This window comes from Lynx canadensis, chromosome A3, assembly GCF_007474595.2.
Source record: "Lynx canadensis isolate LIC74 chromosome A3, mLynCan4.pri.v2, whole genome shotgun sequence".
In the NCBI taxonomy this organism is placed as follows: domain Eukaryota; kingdom Metazoa; phylum Chordata; class Mammalia; order Carnivora; family Felidae; genus Lynx; species Lynx canadensis.
In genome coordinates, this window is record NC_044305.1 from 80,311,167 (window position 1) to 80,326,779 (window position 15,613).

The window sequence follows — 15,613 nt, forward strand, 5'->3', positions numbered from 1 at the left end:
CTGAGAAAGATGTATTTGTACCAGATTAGAAAAGCTAAACTGTTTCTTTACATTGAATAATCAGCCTGTCATGACAAATCTATCTCCTTCTGCATGAGTAGGTGCCAGTCTGACTGGCTTCTTTTAGGCTCACACTGGGTTTTAAGCTAGATCCATGTGCATGACTGGCAGTGCATTTGTTGGGCCAGATCTAAGGAGCCAGAGAGCGTTCAGCTCCTTTTTGCCTACAAAAGAGCAGCCAGACAACCAGCAAGAGGCCTTGGATGTAACACAAGGTGATACTTACTTAGTCAGCCATTCTTCTTTTTTTCTTATAATTTTTTTAAACTAAGAAGTTATCAATTTCACAAAGAAAAGAGGAATTAAATTATCAAAGGGTCCTTTTCGTAGGCCCAAACTATTTCCATTAGTTCAGCTAATGCAATTTGAAGTTTTCAAAAACACAAAATAATTACTTTTATAATCCTAAAATAGTTATTTCTAGAAAAATATAGTGCTTACTAGAAATTCATATATATTAGTTTAATGAAGGAAAGAAAATGATCGCAGGCATAGAATATAAAACTTTATATCCCAAATCGCTTCCAGATACTTACAGAAAGGCTCATTTAGCAACATTAACTTGATCATACTGTTTTGTGCTTAGAATTCTTTATTTGTATAACATGGTATGTCAGCACTCAAGCAAAACAGATGCTATAATAAAAAACAATAGTTGCTGCATCTTGAAACAGAAAGATATATAAAAAACTTGGGTATGATATATTCAGTTTCATGAATTGAATACTAATGAAATCTAAATTCTTAAAATGCATGTCTCTTTTTTCTGATTTAATCCTTTTATATTTTCTCCTCCTATCTTAAAAACAAGATCTTAAACTTAAATTCACATTTTGTTTAATATTTTGCCTATGCATTTTAAACAAATCCAAAATTTAGTAGTTACTACAAAAATAAATGTAATCTCCAAAATTTAGTAGTTACTACAAAAATAAATGTAATCCCCAGGGTTGATCAAAGATTTAATCTGGCCAGATGGGGCAAACTTGAGAAAGATTTTGACTTTCCACTCTGTTTTGCAACAAGAAAGGCTGATTTTTTTTCCCTTTCTTTCTTTGTTAGAGAAACAGAGATCAGGCCATCCCCAGAGAAATGAGCAGGTGTGGCCATTTATAAGCATGTCTGCTTATATTACAAACCAGCATAAGAAAAGTTTGAGTTGGGTTGAAAAGATCTGCTAAACAGTTGTAATGTTTCACCCTAAATCCTATTTATTCAGTCAAGAGCTGATCAAGCTGGCAGTAAAATATCTAGTCTACCCAAACCTTTAAAGATCTTGTAATTTTATTTTTTATTTTCATCCTATCTTCAGTAGCAAGTGAATAGGTGCACTTTGGTAATCCTCGCCTCTGGACAAGCACAGAATTTTTTTTTTTTTTTTTTTTTTGTCCTTTCTGAATGCCTAATAACAGAGCCTTGCTTCCTGTCTAATGATGAAAGGGTGGCAGTCAAGTTCTTTCTCTTAGTTTACTATAAAATGAGGAATTTCATGGACCATTTGAGAACAGAATCTTGCGCAATACTAGCTGTATTAAGTAAAGCACTTGTAAAAAAATAATTAGATAAGTTAAATGTGTTTAACCCGATTAATAAAAGTCCAGTTACTAAGACTGAAAGTAACACAGTTAAGCACAAAATATTTTGTTATTAAGGGTCGTAAAGGATATGGAATCATGGGTTTGTAGTTAGAAATAGGGTGCTTTGTTCTGCTATAAACACAAATTTAATGAGCAAAAGATGCAAACTACATTATTTGAAATAATGTATTTTTAGTTTTGTTAAAGCTTATTTCATGAAAATGTGTGTAGACATGTTTCTTAGATAGAAAGACTTTTCAATCTGTATTTTTCAACTGACTGAATAAAAATATCTAGTGTTATGAAGGACACCCATGGGTGGGTAATGATCTCAGCAGCTACACTGACAGTTTCTCATGTTCTAATTCACCTTCACAAATCCATGGCATCATTTTTTGGCTGGAGTAATGTCACTTGGTGACATTTGCAGCAAGTATAAAAAGGACCCCCCATGGCAGCCATTTTTATTTGATTCTTAAGATCCAAAGGCTGCTGAAAGAACAATTGAATGAAGTTGAGGATTGGGAGAAGCTTGATTTTCTTTTTCTCTGTGAAATGAAACTCTAGTCTTTTTTTTCCCCTTCCCCTTAAAAGCAAAAGTCTGCTAGGGGGTTGTAGCTGTGTCAAAGCCGCTGGGATGCCACTGCTGATCACTTTAATTACTACGACTAAGGAGGATAAAATTAAAAGTAGCACCATTGAAGCAGTGGAAGAAAGCTTGCCTAGATGTCGGTGAACTGTGAAATATAAAAATTGCATACCAATACATTTTTATGGAAAGGAAACAAGGAATTACATTACTTATTCTTGAAGAGTTTGTCCTTAAATTGTTCAAGTTTTACTAGTGCATCTATCTATGGCAGATTGTAGACCATTTCGGAATGATAAGGAAAATAGTAACTTGATATCCTGTGAGGTGGACTAAATATTTTTTCAGTTCATGTCCAGAGTGGTTAGTTCTGATCCATTTTCTGTATTTGAAAATACTTATATTTGTTGTATTGAAATACAAGCTCTTTGCACCAGAACAAGACTCTTGCCTGATCCTGAAGATGTTAGCAAAGAGAAAAGTAAAGCTGAAATGCACTATGTTCAGCACTTTGTGAAGGCTTATAATTTAAGGTTGGGAACCTAAGTTTTGAATGAATATAAGTAAGTTAGTTTCTCCTCATCTCTGTGTATTCAGTAACACAAAGGGTTACTGATTTGTAAAGCCCAAGAATAAGTAAAAAACTGGGTTTTTTAAAAAATCACAATTTAACAGTAGGGCCTCGGAAACATTCTCTGAACACCAGTTGTGTGATAGATACGACTGATGCTTTGAAATCAGACAATGATTTTTCATTTTTACTATGCCATTTACAAGATATATGACCTTGGGCAGTGTATTTAAGTGTGATTCAATTTCTGTCAAATCAGAGAGATAGTAATTTACCTTGCAGAATTCTGACTACGAAATGAGACAACATGTGTAAAAATACTGTGTGCAGGCACAGAAGTAGTATTTACTAAAAAATCTGTTATAACTTGTTTTATAAAAAGATGGTTGTGGGGAGGGAGGCCTTCCAAAATTGCAGCTTTTATAAACCCTCCAAAGAGTGCATCCATTTTACAAAAGCTAGACTATCCCACATAGTAGTTTAATTCCAAATAACACTATATAGAAAAAGGTAAATGTCATCAGACCCGTTCATAGAAATAGGAAGCCTAACTACTTCAATTTACTTAAGTTATTTAAACTAGGCAGGTAAATGGAAGATATATAAATTTCCTAATGTGTTCAATTTTTCAAGTGTACTTTTTCTTTTTAATGACAGTAGTCTTCTGAGTTACCTTACCTCTGCATCCCAGTGAAAAGATTCCTCTTTTTTTTTTTTTTTTGTAGCAGACATAGTAAACAAATGATTTATTTCCAGCTGTGAGTTTTTGTCTTTGTTGAATGCAGAATAGTCAGAACAAATTGCAATAACACATGGGTCGGTTTAAACAAACCATTATTGTCAGAAATACTCATTATCTACATATTTGAGCAGTTTGTGCTGAATACCATACAAAAAAACTCATCGTCCTTACTGCCTAGTCATTTTGTTCCTTTGACATAAACAGTATGTCTCTTCTGAGTAAAAGACCCATAGATTTTGTTGCTAACTAGTCTGTAAATATTACTGCAAAAATCAACTTTTAATGGAGCTTGTATATAAAAATTAAAATGAAATAGTTTTTCTTATAATGAATCTGGACATTAATATTATCAATTAAATTAAAAATTGTTGCATAATCAATTGCTATAATTACAAGCTTTTCCTTTTGACCTTAACAATTAACTTCTATTTTCTCAGTTGGTTCTTTGTCTTAAGGGAAGTTAATGGGTAAGAAAACAAACAACACAGATATGCCATCCCACTGGAGAGCTCTAGGCCCAAGCAAAATTGTCTCTGTGGTGTTAGGACATTAGTGGAAAAGTAAATCAAGGCAATCTGATAGGGAACTAGAATTCTGTCAATCAGGCTCAAGATTTTGTGCTGTGTCCATAAACTTTGTTTACTGTAGGGTTTTATGAGTTGTAACCTGCCCTTGCAGTCTGTTAATGAGGCTAAATCTTGCTACTTGAGAATTGAATTACAGCACACCTCTGGGCTAATGGTTATAAACAGAAAGTCCCATTAGGGCTGCATTCTGATTTGTTCATTTGCATTTTTTCTATTGTATAGAGAACAATGATGGGTAAATAGGTACAAACAAACAATTTACATGGAAATTGATAAAGTGTCCCTAATTAGTATTTAGAGTTGGTTTTATTAATGATTGCCTGTGTTAAATTGCACTCTTGGTAAGCTCTCAGAAACATTTGCAGATAGGAGTATTATTGGGGGAGGTGGGAGACCAAGAGGAGGTAGTAGCTTGTGAGAAAAAAAATTAGGTTCCCATTTCATATTTGGAAAGGTAGAATCATTTATTTCATTTTAACTCAGTTAAGATGACCCAAGACCACTTCATCTTAGTCTGAATCACCAAATTCCAGCTCTGCAAGAAGTTATTATTCACGCAGTGAAATTCACTTAAACCCAGTTGCCTGAGGCATATCAAATAATGTTTTTATTAGCACTCTTAACTTTTCTTAAGTTTGAAAGATGAAAGTTTAGTAAAGCTCAATTTTCCTCAGTTGGTCATGTAATTTGATACTTTTGGGGATCAAATAGTTTGGCGGTTAAGAGCAAGGCCTCTGTACTCAGACAGACCCGGGCTGGACTCCCAGTTCTGACATCAGGTCTAGTTGGCGTGAATTTAGAATTCTAAACCTGAATATACTCATTGGTAAAACTCAAGATGTGAAAATTACATGAGATCATGCATATACAGCACTTAGCACATAAAAGCTAAGAAATATTCAGCAGCCATTACCAGAATCATCATTATTGAGCTTGATATTTTCCACGTTCTGAAATATTAGTAGTGAATTGAGGATTTATGCATATTATTTTCTTTTCCCGTCTTCAGTCTCACCCTGCCCGGTGCATTCTACTCCTCTAACTACAAATAAGCTTGTGTCTCTAAATACTAGGACAATTTCCCTTGAATGTTAAATCTCTCTTCTTTTGCTCCCACCACAACAACTACCACCCACCCTAGGAAACCTGCTATCTCATCTTTTCCTTCCTTCTCCCCAGATTATTTTTTAAAATAACTTTTATTATAAGAGTAGTACATGTATATTATTGGAAATTAGTAAATGCAGACAAATGAAAGTAAGAAAACAAAAATATCACATTTCCACACCTAGATATCTCCATCATACCAACTTTGTGAATACCCTTTGAAGTCTTTTTCTCTACATATGTATGTGTATTTATTTTGCCAAAATGATAAAATGAGGTTATTACTACATAAATTATTTTTTTTTCAGTCAAATTGCATTTCCTCTCATTTAGTACGATGGTTATGTTCAAATTTTTGTAATTGATTCAGCAGTGGCCCTTACAGCTGGTTTGTCCAAACTACTAGCTAACCTGGGATTATATGTTGTATCTATACAAATAGGACTATGCAGTTAGGTTTCTTTTGGTGGTGATGGTGATTGGTTAGTTGGTTTTTGTTGTGTGCTTATTTTTGTAACTTTCTTATTAAAATGACCAGGTCATTTATCCTCAATGTCATACCTTCTAGATTTACTTGGTTGCTCCTTGCTGTGTCATTTATCATGTTTTTCTATCCCCTGTGTATATGATAAATTGGAAGTTATACTGAAAGGCTTAGTGGATTCATTTTAAACATTTGCGCTAGAATATTATTGGTGATGTGCGTTTCACGTGCTTCACATCAAAAAACATATAACATATGGTTGACCCATCATTAATGATGCCAAGACTGACCAATAGATTAGTGGCCCCTAATCCTGATTTCGTTCTGATCTCTCCATTTACGAGTAGGCTTTCTCCTTGGCCACTAGGAAATAATCTGTGTGGTGTTTCTTAAGCATATGTTCCAATTACTATTGCTGTGTAAAAGCTACCCCAAACTTAGTGGTATTAAAAAAAAAATTATTTTTATGCTCACAGATTCTGTGGGTCAGGACTTCAGACGGAACACACTGGGGATGCTTTGTCTCTGTTGCATATTGTCTGGGGCCTCCACTAGGAAAACTTGACCCTTGGGGTTGACTCAAAATGGCTAAAGGCTGACATCTTCTGAAGGCTTCTTCATTCACATGTCTGGTACATGGGCCAAGGAGACTCAAGGCTTAACTTCTCTGGCATGACAGCTGGGTTCCCAGAAAGTAAAAAATGCAGGAATTTCAAGAGACCTGGACAAAAAGGATATGGCCTTTCCTACCAAGCCTTGGAAATCACCCACAACACTGACATGTTCTACTGATTATAATACAAGTCACTAAAGCTGGCCCAGATTCAAGGGGGGAGGAATTAAATTTTACCTCTTAATGAGGGAGTAAAGTCACATTGCAGAGAATATGTGGAATGAAAAACACTCTAATGGCTATCTTTGGAAAATATAGTCTGCCACAACATAATATGACTATCTAGTTTCCCATCAGACATATATCAAAGAGCTTAAATAGCTGTTGATAATCCATGCCGGAGTCATTCTTTTATGAATGGCAAAGTTATGTTTTTGTAATCTTACCTTTTAAAAATTATAGGTGGGGGGCGCCTGGGTGGCGCAGTCGGTTAAGCGTCCGACTTCAGCCAGGTCACGATCTCGCGGTCCGTGAGTTCGAGCCCCGCGTCGGGCTCTGGGCTGATGGCTCAGAGCCTGGAGCCTGTTTCCGATTCTGTGTCTCCCTCTCTCTCTGCCCCTCCCCCGTTCGTGCTCTGTCTCTCTCTGTCCCAAAAATAAATAAACGTTGAAAAAAAAAAATTATAGGTGGTATTATTTTATAAAATAGAGCTTTTTTTCATTGGCTGGGACTATTTAGTTACCCCAAAAGTGAGTTTTTACTGGCAGGACAAGATAATTGCTGGATTCTTTTCCTCTAATTGCCAATTTTCAGAGGAGTTATTTTAAAAGCTGACTCAAATGAATTAATACATCCTTCTAAGAAACTTAAAAATTTTTTTCCCTTTATTCTTTTCCTCATTTCTTTTTTTTTTTTTTTCACAAATCTTTTTTTCTACGCCTAACGTGGGACTCAAACTCATGACCCCAAGATTGACGGTCACATGCTCTACCAACTGAGTCAGGAACCCCCGTCTAAGAACTTTTTGAATATCACATTGAATTGATGACTTTTCATTGATTCAATGTGTGATTTCATTGATTCAATTCACAGCAGTCATTGTGCTTTTGATACTGAAATTGTTTCAGTTTGTTCACTAGGAGCTTCAAGCATGTCTCTGGGTCCATTTGATACCCCTATTAATCTACTCCTATTAATCTTGACAGCTCTCATTTCTAGCCTTCTCAAAACGTGTGAAAGAATTGCCTAGGTTTGAGCTCCACCAACCTGTTATCTTCCTCTGTTCCTAATAATATTGCCTACTGAGTTTGGTTGCCCTTTTTAACATTCAGACTCACTAACCTATCACATTTACTACAGTTGTTTGTTCCCTTTATCTCCTGATACATGAGTGTTCTAGTTCTTCTCTTTATCTATCTCCTTTTCTCTTCTCATCTGAATACAGATATTTTCCACGTTTCAGTCAGTAGCTGCCCTTTTTCTTCATAGTGTCTCTTTAAACACTTTGATTTATCCCCGTGATTTCAGCTCTATAGTCCTAGTTTGACTTCACTTCTTAACATGAATTTCACTTTCCCATCTATCACCTAACATCTTCACTCAGATGTCCAGGCAGTCTCTCCAACCCAGTGACCCACCTAACTTCTGACTACCATCTCTTACCCCAAATGTCCTCTCCCTCCCTTCCTATTATTCGTTAGTTTATCTATTTTTATTTTTAGTGCCACAGTTTTGCTAGTTGCCCAAGTTTAAAACTTCTGAGTCAACTTCTTTCTTCCCTCCACATCTAATCAGTTATCAAGAATTGGTATAGGTACCAGTTCTACCTCTAATATATTCTTACAATGTCTCTCTCATTTCAGTTAGCATCATCCTACTTCTGGATCTCATTACATCTTCCTTGGACTATTATAAGAGCCTCCTACCTAGACTCTTTCCAGTTTCTCTATGCCACCCTATCTTGTATACTATTGTTAGATTCATCTTTCTCAAGTGACACCTGTGATTGGTCATTCTCCTAGACACCAAATAAACAAATAAAAAAACACAACACACAAAACCAAACTTTTAGAAAAATGTTTATCTATTTATTTTTGAGAGAGAACACAAGCAGAGGGGCAGAGAGAGGGAAACACAGAATCTGAAGTCAGTTCTGTTGAGAAGGAGGCATTTGTACAGAGTTAAAATGTAACTTGACAAATAGTTTCAAAAGTAATAACACACACACACACACACACACACACACACACACAGTACTATAGTAACATAGATAAAGGAGACTTTATTCCACCAGTGGGGAGGAGGGAAGAATAGTTGGGAAATTTAGTGGATTTAAACTGAATCTTGAAAAATGGGTAGGAGTTAAATCAAATGAGAGAAGAACATTCCAAGAGGAAATGACATATTCAAATCCCTGGGTACATGAAACTACACTACACAAGCAATTCTATATAAATAGATGTGAACTTTTATGGAGGTTGGGAGAGGTTAAAGGAAGATAGCACTGTAAGGATATGTTGAAGCCACATTATTTCAGGCTTTGTTTTGTTATGATGCCTTATTTTATATATTTTCCAGTTTATAAAGCAATTTATAAATTCATGTCAATTATTATAATTCATAATACTCCTTTTTTAGTAGGCAGAAATTTTAGTTATTTAATACTCTGTAGTTTTTACTTAAATATTAAAAAAAACACATTAGATTTTATTTTGCCTTCTTTTTTTCTTTTTTTTTTTTTACTGTTTATTTATTTTGAGACAGAGAGACAGAGCATGAATGGGGGAGGGTCAGAGAGAGGGAGACACAGAATCTGAAACAGGCTCCAGGCTCTGAACTGTCAGCACAGAGCCTGACGCGGGTTCGAACTCACAGACCGCGAGATCATGACCTGAGCCGAAGTCGGCCGCCCAACCGATGGAGCCACCCAAGCGCCCCTTATTTTGCCTTCTTAATGAGCATTTAAGAGAAGAGAGACTTAGGAATGGGAATAGTATATCAGTTATCCAATTCTGATTTTAAAACTGCCAACAACTATGACTTGTGGAACTAATATAGTGTCTCCATTTCTACTCCAGCCCCCTAAAAATTCTGTTTCATGTATTTGATCATGTAGTGTAGCAGCCTTTTCTGCTATCAGAGATGTCTATTAGTGCTCTATACCTTTATTAGAAAACAGCAAGTTAAATTCTATTTTATAAAAATAAGGTATTAATTGAAATTGTTTTTGGTATTCTTTTTTCTATAAGCCTGATTATTTTGTTAACAATAGCCCCTTCTATTTTCTCAATAATAAATATTGCCAAGCATTCTTTAAAGGCTAGTTTGAATTTTTAGCAGACATTTTAATACAATAATTTGTAAATATTTTTTAAAAATCTGATTGTAGGATGTCTTTTAAAAATGGTGTGACATCCAACTGATATAGAGCATCTTATTTATAATGTGGGCCAAGCACCATGCTGTAAACCAGTTACTATCATGATGATCAGATTGAAAATGAAATTGCATTTCTGTCAATTACTGAGTTGGCAACTGTTCAATATATCTTAGCAGCAAGATGAAGAGCGACGTCGGCAGCTGAGAGAGAGAGCTCGTCAGCTAATAGCAGAAGCTCGATCTGGAGTGAAGATGTCAGAACTTCCCAGCTATGGTGAAATGGCTGCAGAAAAGTTGAAAGAAAGGTCAAAGGCATCTGGAGGTGAGTTAAAGAATCTTGTATCATATTCTACAGACAACCTAGAAATCTGCAGTGGACCTTTTGGGACTTTTTATTCTTACTTCAAAATGTTGCATCAAATACATAAAGTTTCTAACCTTTTGATATGTTGCAAAGAACCTATAGGAAGCTTAGTAAATCAGATGATAACTCTTGCTGTTTTCCAAATCAACTTTTTGGCTTAATTTTTACTTTCGTAGAAGTACTTTCTTAAAATATGATTTGGGAAAAAACTCATCTAGACTTTGGTTTATGATTCCCCATTACTATCCTCATTAATTATAGTTAGGAGTGAGTAAAATGCAATCAGGTCCTCAACACCTAGGTCACAAGACTTGTTAGTGGTGAGCTTTGGCATGAAAGAGTTTTGCTTTGAATTAGATCTTTAGAAAGTAGCTTTAACAATGATCTGGCCTTATAGCCTGACATGGAAGAATTTTGAGTAAGTCCCATATCCATTTCTTCTTAGTCTCCTTATTCTAAGAAGGTCTTCTTCAGTATCCGCAGAAATTATTCTAAGCTTGATGTTGGGACAAGGATTACATATATAATTAAAGGCAATTTTGGTTTTGCCTCTTAATGCTCACCTTGGGCATCTTTAACTTGGAACTTTTTACATTTTTGTTTAAGAGGAGTATATTCAAGAGGCTTGTGGGTTTTTGTCTTTTTTTTTTTTTTTTTCCAAAGGTGTATAACCTATTTATCTACCAAAACATGCCAGGTACTTGTCCTTAGTTAATCTTAGAATGCTAGGATCACTCTGAAGAGTAGGCAAGTGTGGACTTGAATAAGACCTTACAGAACTGTAGCAGAGGTAAGCTATTTCTAGGTTGATGATAAGTTTCTTCTAAGTAAACTGAAATTTACTGCTGTTATTTCTAGTTGATTCCTTATGTTAAAAACTTAGTGTTGTAGAGAATGCCAGCTAATGCCTGTAGTATATAACTTTATGTCTCATAAATCTGAAAGCTGCTTCCCTAAACAGCTGTGTGTCTGTTCCTCTGGTCTTGTCAGAATGTTTTTATCTTCTTAAAGCCTTCATCTTACTTTTCAACTCCCATCACTCAGAATTTTTAATGCAATTTCTACCCTCTCTTACTACAGTTTTATAGTAACATCAGCAACTACTCATGGCTACACACTTATATAATACTATCATAATTTGCTTTTATAACTATTAATAACAAGATGTTTCTTTGGTATCAGAAAAATTCCAGGTATTCTGAGTAAGTTGTAAAAATCTTTGCCTCCTTGTATCTTGGAATACAGAAAAAAATTTATATTCTTAACCCTTCAGATAAAGTGTTCTAAAACTACTAATGCTCCCTTCCTGTGGCATTATAAACCCATAGGAGAACAGTAATAATAGGATAGAGAGGTATCCAGTGTCTCTCTTATTTTTTTCTCAGTGGTGAGCAAATAATAACACTATTTTAAATAAGCTGTAAACTCTGGGAAGGCTAAGAATTAAAAGTTTAATTATTAATTATTACTATTTGTAGATAGTTTGGTTAATATTAAAATGAAGCCTCGGGGTTCAGGCAGATGTCACTGGAGAACAACAAAGGCGTTATCATAGACCATGAGTGGAGCTCACTCTCAAGTCTTCTCTAGCACTGGTGCTGACTGTCTCTCAATGCTCTCTTGTCCATGTAGTACCCTCCTGATCTGTTCTTTTGATGAGCTCTACCAACTTTATCCCTTCTCATTTTTTCTTTCTCCTCCTAGTCTAAGGTGGCACTTAATCTACTGTTTAGAAGACTCAAGCACACTGATAATTCATTTTTCTTTCTTGTATCTATTTTTATATCTTTTAAATCTATTTATTTTTATGGATAAACTCTTTGCCCCCATCAATCAGGTATCTGCCTTCTAATAGTCAAAGCCAAGCTTTTCTGCATCTGTGGAGAGTCATAGGAAGGGTCATCTGTGTAATTCGTCTTATCACTAACATCCAATTCCAGTTGAGGCTAAGCCAGGACTAGGCTAGGTGGAGAGACTTCCATCAGTGTGACAACCCAAAGAATGCATATCTTCCCTACTTGGTAACTAGGGAATGTGAAGACCTGATTTTGGCATCATTTAACAGTCAACAGTCAACAAAGTAAATAAAAGACAAGTGAGGATTGGACCTGCAGAATCCAGGATTAGGTTCATTCTAGCAAAGAAGTGTAGACTAGAACAGGGAAAGCCAGGTGAAATGAAGATGGGATGGGATTCACCAGATACCTTATGAAGACTTGTCGAAGCTAGACTGTGTTCCCTAAGAACCAGAGTGATCAGGATCCGTTTCACCTGTGGGATACACTGTATTTTGGATATTGAAGGCAGCCACATATCAGATGGTAGGCTCTTAATCAAGCTAAGGTTGACCTACTACAAGTGGAAACAGGGTTATTGCCTGATGGATATGGGTCTGTCTTCATAAATATGGAGCAGACTAGGTCTGCTCAGAAGCTGTTGAGGCTGGGAGTAGGGGAAGAGACCTTTAGGACAAGGGAAAGGGTAAAATTCCTGCCTGAAATTCAACCATTATACATACGCATTAATCTAGTGAGCCATGATAGTCACTGTGCTAGGCCAGTGCAAACTTCCTGAAAAAGGCTAGAGTAGAGGGCGCCTGGGTGGCTCAGTTGGTTAAGCGTCCGACTTCGGCTCAGGTCATGATCTCACAGTTTGTGAGTTCAAGCCTTGCATCAGGCTCTGTGCTGATAGCTCAAAACCTGGAGCCTGCTTCAGATTCTGTCTCTGTCTTTCTCTGCCCCTCCCCCACTCACACTGTCCTCTCTCTCTCTCTCTCTCAAAAATAAATAAATGTTTTAAAAGGGGGAAAAAAAAGCTAGAGTAGATATTTTAGGCTTTGAAGGCCATATGGTCTCTATTTAAACTATTCACTTCTGCCCTTGTTACCTGAAAGTAGCCTTGAACATTATGTAAATTAATGGATGTGCTAGTTATTTACCCCAAAACTATAGTGGGCTAGATTTTCCCCCCATGCTATAGTTTGCTGACCTTTGCATAGCAAATTAGAAATTCACTTGGATTCACAAGAGTCTAATTCCTAAGGGAAAATGACCTTATGAGGTTGATAAGTCAGGGGGAAAATTAACAAATTAGTATCTACTCTTCCACTGTCTAGTGGGAATCATCAGGTCTGAATAAGGAATAGTGTGAAAGGGGAGAGAAATTAGTAGGGACCAGAGAAATTAGATGGAGGATGAGGATCGGAAGATTTTGGAAGCAGTGATCCAGAGGAACAACGGAGGGAGTGGTCAAGAGTTGAAATAATAATGTGGAAGCATAGCCTGGGGAATGTGTTAAACACGATTGTTACTCAGACTCAATGCTTGCTTGAAACACTTGCTTTTTTCTTTTCTCAAGCAGCAACCTGCCTTAGTGAGGAAAGGAAACTTAAGTTTGAAGTGAGGCGTATTCAGCTTCATGGTGTCCACAGAAAATATACACAAAGCATTTTAAGCCAGGTATATAGCCATATATTCAAGCAACCCACTTGCATCCTCTTGCAACCAGAAATAGCCTAATTCTTGTGAAATAACAGAATCATATCTGTCCAAGGAGCTATAGCTTTTACTTGTCTTCCTTTTGACTTAATTTTAGGGCATATGAGAGAATCAGGTGATATTGTGCATACTACATGTTTTTTTTCAATTTCTGCATCATTCTGTAGTTGTAGACCTATAATTTTAAAATCCTGGTTCTAGGGGACGCCTGGGTGGCTCAGTCAGTTAAGTGTCAGACTTTGGCCCAGGTCATGATCTCACAGCTTATGAGTCTGAGCCCCGCATCGGGCTCTGTGCTGACAGCTCAGAGCCTGGAGCCTGCTTTGGATTCTGTGTCTCCCTCTCTCTCTGCCCCTCCCTCACTCACACTCTGTCTCTCTGTCAAAATAAACATTAATATCCACTTAAAAAGAAATCCTGGTTCTATGTAGAAAACTTGTGGGTTCATTTTATTATATTGATCTTTACTTGACAAGGTGCAGGTATTTGGGGACAAAGTTTGGTACTTTCATTTTAGCTGTATAGTGTTGTGGTTGGAGAGTATGGCCTGAATTTCTGCTTTGGGAATTAATAAGTTTTTATTTTGACAAATTAAATGTTAACTTTTTGTTAATGGTCCACTGATACTTGGAAAAAGGTATCCATCCTGTTTTAAGATTATATTATATCATATCTTTATTATATGTTATATGGTATATTAAATATATATATTTTATTCATTATACATATGTGTTATTCTATAGCTTATCACTTTGGTTTGAGTTAGGTTAGTGTCATTTAACTTTTACATTGACATTGTTGCCTCTCTTTGATTTATATAAAGTAGTGTTACTTTGTTTTTGCATTTCAAGTGTATAAAGGAAATGTTTTTTTTTTAATTTTGTCCATGAATATGTTTGTATTCTGTCTTATCTTCATTTCAGTTATGGCAAATAGATTTATCTAAATTTACTAACCAAAATGAAATATTGTAGGTCTTCAATAATTTTTATATTCAGCTTCTGTTAATAATTATGTTTGCATTGCATTTTCTGTCTTATGTTTGATTTTATTATCAAACATTGATATTTGTTTGATAATTGTTATATTATAAATAACTATATATAATATATATTATGAATAACAAATATTGTTACCTATAATAACAAGTTATTAATTTTATAGGGGACTTCAGTGAGAATTAAAAAATCATGATACAAGTGAGAAAATTTTTTCTGAATGTATTTCTGAAGTTTTTTCTAAATATGTTTTTATGATCACTTCAGCTTCTTTTGTGAAAGTGTGGATATTCTTTTTTACCATCACCAGATACCCTATTTTTCCATTTAATTTATTTATAAATGATAAGTGTTGTAAGACTAGCCTTATTGCTGTGCTCTGAATCATATCACTGGGATTCCCATTTTGCTTATAGTGCTGCTCAGTGTTATCCAATCTCCTTTACCTTTTCCTACATACATTATATGTGCCATATTTATAAACCAACTTCTGTTGGGTCTCTAATTTACTTTCTACCATCCTCACCCGCTCGGTTTTCAGTGATTAGCCATAAAGATGGAAGGATGGATGGATAGATGGATGGATGGATGGATGGATAGATAGATAGATGTCATACACATAATATGTAATATCTTTCACAAACACACATGCACTTTGTTTCTGCTAGAATGCATTTAGACTATTACCACAGGTGTGAAGAAATGTGTTGTAACAGTAACTGTTGAAAAGAATTCAAGGGATTGGGCTAAAACTGAAATCAGGGAATGAAAAGTAGAAATCCATTCTTAAGAAGACTTGAGGGGGGCGCCTGGGTGGCGCAGTCGGTTAAGCGTCCGACTTCAGCCAGGTCACGATCTCGCGGTCCGGGAGTTCGAGCCCCGCGTCGGGCTCTGGGCTGATGGCTGAGAGCCTGGAGCCTGTTTCCAATTCTGTGTCTCCCTCTCTCTCTGCCCCTCCCCCGTTCATGCTCTGTCTCTCTCTGTCCCAAAAATAAATAAACGTAGAAGACTTGAGCTGCCTAGATCAGTTTTTACTCTTGCTTTCC

General features: G+C 35.9%; 1 protein-coding gene across 1 annotated transcript in view; it reads left to right on the forward strand.

Annotated features, from left to right (window-relative positions):
• EHBP1 (EH domain binding protein 1) overlaps positions 1-15,613 on the forward strand; it is a 337,775-nt gene that overhangs the window by 266,387 nt on the left and 55,775 nt on the right. The window contains 1 exon segment of the mRNA XM_030310685.1: positions 9,883-10,030. Within this exon segment, the coding sequence (XP_030166545.1) occupies positions 9,883-10,030 (148 nt within the window).